Source organism: Mycena indigotica (genome assembly GCF_014461135.1).
Source record: "Mycena indigotica strain 171206Taipei chromosome Unknown Mind.scaff0014, whole genome shotgun sequence".
In the NCBI taxonomy this organism is placed as follows: domain Eukaryota; kingdom Fungi; phylum Basidiomycota; class Agaricomycetes; order Agaricales; family Mycenaceae; genus Mycena; species Mycena indigotica.
Genome location: NW_023503013.1, coordinates 1,194,129 through 1,200,860, shown reverse-complemented (window position 1 = coordinate 1,200,860; position 6,732 = coordinate 1,194,129). Strand labels below are relative to the sequence as shown.

The 6,732-nt window shown below is 47.1% G+C and overlaps 1 protein-coding gene across 1 annotated transcript; it reads left to right on the top strand.

The window, feature by feature from the left end:
- Positions 1-2,405: 2,405 nt before the first annotated feature.
- On the top strand, positions 2,406-4,900 carry MIND_01315100 (uncharacterized protein; the record flags this gene model as incomplete). The annotated part of the gene is made up of 14 exons (XM_037369606.1): positions 2,406-2,818; positions 2,868-2,921; positions 2,966-3,035; positions 3,089-3,365; positions 3,413-3,437; positions 3,490-3,578; positions 3,626-3,709; positions 3,760-3,801; positions 3,855-3,875; positions 3,927-4,171; positions 4,219-4,413; positions 4,459-4,550; positions 4,610-4,827; positions 4,875-4,900. 14 exons carry the CDS (start codon positions 2,406-2,408, stop codon positions 4,898-4,900), a joined length of 1,851 nt encoding a protein of 616 aa, XP_037214104.1.
- Between the last annotated feature and the right edge of the window lie 1,832 nt (positions 4,901-6,732).

The following is a 6,732-nucleotide window of genomic DNA, read 5'->3' as shown; positions in this document are numbered from 1 at the left end:
TTAGTATATCCCTACCTAATATACACATAGATCCATCACAGATACCTCCTACTGAATCTAGATAATACTCAGTAGCTCTTCTCCTATTCTTAAAACAGCATACCACTCATATTATTGAGGATTGTCAACATATTATTGAGATGTTCAAGGGAAACAGCTACTGTAGATGTAGGAGAAGTCAGAGTGTCTTGTAACACAGTTAACCAAATTTCTGATTTGGGAGCCTGGAGCTCACCTCCCATTTGAAATGTTATAGTGTCCCGCAAGGCCCATATATGAGTATGTGTCAGAACAATTGCAGTAGGAAAGAGCTCCAGATGAGTCCTTATCATAGTCATTATCATAGTTAAAGTTAGGCAACTCACAACCATGCTCAAACTCACCAATATTGTGCTGTCAACTCAAATTCTATAAATAATAAGTTTATTAGATGACATAATAAGCTTACTTCCACAAACCAATATGAAATCTTGACTGTAGACCATACAGTTTCCGAGTTCTAGGCAGCCGATTAAGCTCAAATGGACAGTCCCAGAATACAAGTCTCTTGTCATGGTTAATAAAGTAATAGCCACATGTGTATCCATGAGAATCATGTGGTTTGTTTTGCTGGGCAGGGATAAAATCAAGCACAAGATCACCATCTGGGTGACCATAGTGGCCAAAGAACTGCTCAACATGGTGCAGGAAATAATTGGTAGCTGTCAGGATAGAAGGGTGATGTAGATGTGCATCAGTAAAGATCCTCTGTATATATTTTAGTCAGAGAGATACAGCAATGCTTAATAACTGTAGATTGCCTTACCCTTTCACTATGGAAATAGTATAGAGCACCCTCAGGATGTATATGTGCTGTCCATCCGGGAGGGCAGGGGCTTGAAATTTCATAATCAGCAGTGAAAAAAGCATGTAATCAAAATCACCGTGTATGAGTGGAAAGCCCTGAGGGTACAGTATATGATTTTTTTTCTTTTGCACTATTATTCTATATTTAATATACATTCGAAAAAATATCACAGCAACATACATTTTCTGCGCACGGCTATAACGTTTGAACAGCTGAGGAGCTGTGGTAAAGAATCCAGGGATTGATGACAGTGGCTGGTAAGGCAACGGTTGGACTGGCTGGACAGGAATCACAGGATATTTTGCTTCGGAAATGTCGACTGTATCATCAAAGCCTTCGATGGGCTTGGTAGAGTCTGCAACTTGGAGAGGCACAGGCCCTGCAGGCCGGTTGGGCTCGCGAGATGCAAGTGGCAACTGCACATGGGGCTGAGACCACATTCGTCCACGTCGTAGCTTGCGAAAGCAGAAATGCAAGAATTGGAACAGTCTCTGTGGACGACAACGTAGAACCGCTCGGAATGCGGCACCGAATAGACTGAGAAGCTTGGCAAAAAGCATTCAGAACCTGCACTGTAAGTCGGTGGGCAGGGCGGCCTCGGGCTGGTGGTAGTGCTCTTCTTGTACTACTCGTAGACTCGTATGGCATTGACAGGCAGGCTCAAGATGTTCTTCGATATCGATGCCTCATGCTCGTTGTCGCAATTCAGTAGGTGAGTCATGTACTCCGAGCTTGAGAGCAAGACATAAAAAGTGGAAGTTTTCGCAGGCAAGACAAGGTTTTTAATTGGCCCACTGGGCGGCCTTCGTCCGAGATTCGCACGTTGGGCGTAGGGAATGAGAGGAGCGCATCAGAAACAGCCTGAAATGACATGGCGAATGGTTCTGAACCCGTTCTTAGTCGTCGTTCTCGTGCCTTTGCAGATTGAGCAAAGATTATCATAGAGTGCAGATCGAATGCAGGTCAATGTGACTGACCGTGACACCGTGACATTACTCCCGATTTCAAGCAACGATGCAACTTTCCTTCCATCCTTTTGCGTGTGTGGAAGAGGAGCGCAAGCACACTCGTATCCAATTCGACCGCAACAAATCATTCGTTCTTACGGTCTGTGTGGCTGGTGTCGGTGGGAGCAAGGAAGTGGTCTGTGGATACAAGGTGCCGCCACCGTTTGTACTTTTGATGTGAGCGGATACTCAATCGTCAGATGCCCTCTTCACAAATCTTGTCGTCTTGCTCTTTCGCTCGTGGACAGCATCCCCTCGGTGAGTTTGAAAGTGCTATAATTGCGGGCAAATGACAATTCGACAGGTGCGGATGATACGAAGATGCCCATAGACAGCTTTTTCGACCTATTATGACCGGCACTGCTGTGAAACGCACTATTATCATTCGTTCATCTACATATTCCAAGTATGAAATCGACTGTGGAAATAGCGGCGGACTAGGCGCGTTCCTGTGTTGGGCAAGTGTCAGTGGCGAATGATTGTTGTCTGTTTGACTCATTTATAGCAGGTCAAATGCTACTTCGCATCTCAACGTCATCGGCACTGGCAATATGCTCCTATCGGCTGTCCCGATAGCGTTGAGGGAGTTGTTCACTGCGTTGAAGAATCTCATCTGGTTCATCGTCCGCAACCTACACATTCGTGTCTACAAACCATTGGTTGCGGTCTTTCGTCCAACTCGCCGGTCCAGTCGAGGATCGTCCGATTCGTCGCTGCTCCCATTCTTTCCAAGTACCGAGCCGCAATGGACAAGGGCAATGACGGAGGTTATGGTGGACGATGAACTGAAATCCGAGGTCGCACAAGCTCGAGAGGACGACGAGCAAAACCCTCAGGCCGGTGTGCCGGACGTGGAAACTTTATCCTCAGCTACCCCCTCCCACCGACCATCCCTGAGTTCGATTCCAGGGTTCTTTCCAACCACGCCGCAGTTGTTTCGGCGATACTATCGGGGCCAGAAAGTGTGCGTGGAGGTTCCAATGCATGTCTATGACACTGATCCAAATTTTCAGCACGAAAGTTCCGACACAGTACACCTTACCTCCCGGTCCTCACAAGAGCAAAAGGTTCATACGGCATAATATAAACTTGCCGTACTAAGCTTCATCAGAAAGACACCACACGGTTGGATAGCAAAGGCTCATCCAGAAGGCGCCCTCTATTACATCCAGGATGAGAAAGTGCGTGTGACGTCGTCGCTTTGAGTCAATGAAGCACTAATCTATTCATCAAGCGTATCTTCACGGACGCCCATCTCCACATTGACGCCATATTCGCCATCGCAACTCGTTTTCTTCGACTTGTCGACCGCCTCGCCCCACCAAACGCGGACATCGTGCTCGACTTCCGTCCTGCCAAGCTTGAAGAGCCATACAACCCCGAAGGTTACACGTGCGGGTATTACTTCGTTGACCACGAGGAACGAACCGTGTTCTGGGACTGTGCCTTTGACTCGAAACACTTCTACCGGAGCAAAGAGGTTTACAATGTCACTTCGGCCTCGCATATACGTAAGTCATTTTATTCTCTCCTGTGAAAGCTTACCAATAACCCTCAGAATTCGAACTGACTGCGCAATACTGGTATGTAGAAACACTGCCGCCCTCACTAGAATGTGATGAAGCAAATCTTCAGGCAGCACTGCGAGCTTTTTCCATCATCGATTGCTCTTACTTCGGGGCATATTCGAGACCTCCAGGATGTGTTGAACCACCAGATTGGCGGTAAGCATTACAGTTTTCAGATGTCAAATACATACTTAGTTTCTCAGATCTGCTCACGTCGCCGACCTCGACAGTCCCGTTTTCAGTCGACCACCTTCTCAAGGTGCTGACCGTCGTCAATAATATGAGCGGCGAGTAACTGTTCCAAGAATCTTATTCTCTGTTTTGAATACTATATCAGACTTTGTTGGGAATCGAAGTGACGGATCCATGTGTATTCTCGGTTCGTGTTAACTTCTTTTTATACTGCTTGAAGCTTATGTGAAACGGATCCAGCCAGGTTTATGTGGCTCTTTGGTCTGCGTCTACAGCCCCGTCTTTACACCCAGCTGAAATTTCGTGTTTCAGAGCTCGAAAAGTTCTATAACTTCTGTGGTGAACCAAATGCCCGACTCGACAGTACCCATTCCGTGTACAAGGGCTCGCAGAAACCGTCTTGGCTTATCAAAACAGCATCAATATTGCTATTCAATGCTCCAATGAGGCATCTTCAAGCGTTTGAGCAAATCTTCAAGGACGAGCTACTACACCGGGCACCATGGGACCAGCGGGTGGACACTTTGATAACCCAATACCAAGAACTAATCCTTTTCGTGCGTGTTTGGCTGTCCTCGCATTCCTCCTTTTCTGATGGCTCAAGGCAACGGTGCTACTCAACGCAAATATAGCATTCCTCGCTATACCTATTGTCGACAACGGCGATCACTCCCGCAAGCGCTCTGTCGCACAAATTGCTATATACATTTCTGTTATCGCCAGTCTTGGGAGCGTTATCGTCGGGCTCATTCTTGCACGTCTGCTACGAGACCGGCGAGACTCTAGTTTCTACAGCGCGGTACGCCCCAATCATTCCTCCGTCTATCATTTTCAATGTCGATAGGCGACCAACCTCCACCACCACTACAAGTCCCGCTTCGGCCTCGAGCCGCTCTCTATCCTGTACTCGTTGCCATTTGCGCTACTGCTGTGGGGGTGCGTTTGCTGTCACCATTCTTCTTGTCCTACAGCTCTTACCAATTTATCCCGTTTAGGGCGTTCACGTTTCTCATCGCATTCTTGACGATGTGCTTCGCGTCCTCAGACGCCCCGACACAAGCCATCGTGGCGGCAGTCGCGTCCTTCATGGTCCTGGGAATCCTCTGGTGCTTCGACCAGGGCCGGCAGAGGCGGTTCGCCGTCGAGATACTCGCACAGCGGAGTCGGGTCAGCGGGTGGATCCGTAGGCTGACAGGAACGCCAAGTCAGAATGGTGTGCATGTCTAGCTGGTGTCAATGCTACATATGAATTGAATTCAGATGAGATGTGGAGCTACCACCTATAGTGCACCCTAATACCCTCTAGTTAGAGGGATAGAGTGGGGTACTCTCTCCCTCTAACTAGAGGGGGTTGAGGCAGCGGCGGGCACCCCCGCTAAATACGGCTACCAAGGGGGGTCTTGGTAGCGGGGAAAGAGGCCCGGAGGCTGCCATCACCCTCCCGGCTGCCTCCCCGCCCCCGCCCACTGTGCGCGCTGCCCGCCGCCGCCCCCCAGGGCCTCGGCGTCGTCGTCACGATCGTGACTTATGTCACCGATCGCTGATTGACGTCGCCGATCGCCGCCCGCTATCGTCGGCCGCGGAGCTTCTTGCCCGCCGGTGTCAGGCACCCCGCCGCCGCTGTCAAATAGTCCGCCGACGTCGTCCTCGACGTTGCCCTCGATGGTGAGCTCAATTCTTCATCATTTTCTATCAAATAAATTAATTTCCAATCAAACTTGATGATTGCAACACAATGGCGGTGTCATCACTACCATCCACTGATCCCGCCCTCCCCTGACGCCTGCCTGATATGCCCGACGCGCCCCCTGATGCCCCCTACCCCAAAAAATGAAAAAGTTGCGGAATGTCACAAAAACTGTCCCAGTACAAACCGCTAATCAATATCTTCATTCGTTTGAGAGATATTAATAAAACTCATTAACTCAATATTGTTATTAACTCAATCATTAATGTTGTTAACTCAATTGTCTGAATTTCACCATATCTCTCTCAATTATTCATTGATCTCTTTGATCTCAGCTTTCCTTAATTCTTCTAAGGCTCTCAAATGACTCCATCTAGTCTGAGAAGTAGTGATCTGAAGATAGGCTCATGATCAAGCATTAGGTATCATTGTGTGATACCTGACTATGTCAGTCAGTACTTCATATTTCCAAATGAGCTGAATATATATGGTGCTGAGCCATGCGTGTAGTACCCTAATGACCTCCATATCTTTACTACAGCTCTATATTCTATATGAAATTGTCCATAGCAAATTTTGCTATATAGGCCTTGAAGCATTCAAACTTTGCCAGATTCTATAGGGGAATGGGTTAGAAGTATCAGAGAACTTCAAGGAACAGTTTTCTATCTAAAAATAGCTTATCATGTTAGGTGAAATTCCAGAAATTCCTATGTCACTCCTTCAGGTGTCACAGGTGGCATACCCATATTCCTCAGGGATCTGGTCACAGATAAGCTATTGGAAGGCATTGGGCTGTAGAGGGCCTTGCATTAATCATTCAGCATAGCTACATTAGTCTTTAACACCAGTCCTGGGGAAGGTTAGGCTGTACTCTTCAGAAGTGACTGATGTCACATAATGCTATATGGAAGATTCCACTCCTAGGGGGTTTGTTCTATGGTTTAGATGTGGTAGAGAAGTATATTTAGGTATCTGGAATGAGTCTTACCTCTATATATGTGTTGTAATCAAGTGTGTTAGTGGTTACACCAAAAGGTAGGGTTGGGATACTAGCAGTGAAAGGGACTGTCCGCACCAAAACACTTGCTCAAAATAAATTTCAAGTATGATCTAAGAAATTGGTATAGGCTATCAGGGGACTTCAAAGTAACCTTAACAGAGCTTCAACTGCTGCCATAGCTATACCAGATGTTGTGCAATGTTGTAATCAGTGTTATCTATACTCAATCTAGTACATCTATAGTTCTGGTGCTTAGAGGTGTAGAGACAGATCCTCAAGGGCAGTTGTTATGGATCTTCACACCTTCCAGAAAACCCTCTAACCTTCCCTATATCTGCCCTACAGCTTATGATAGGATGTACCCTAGAGCCCCTGTAATTCAGTGTTGTCTGCTGAGGCTGTGAGGCTAGAAATCCATAGAATCATTG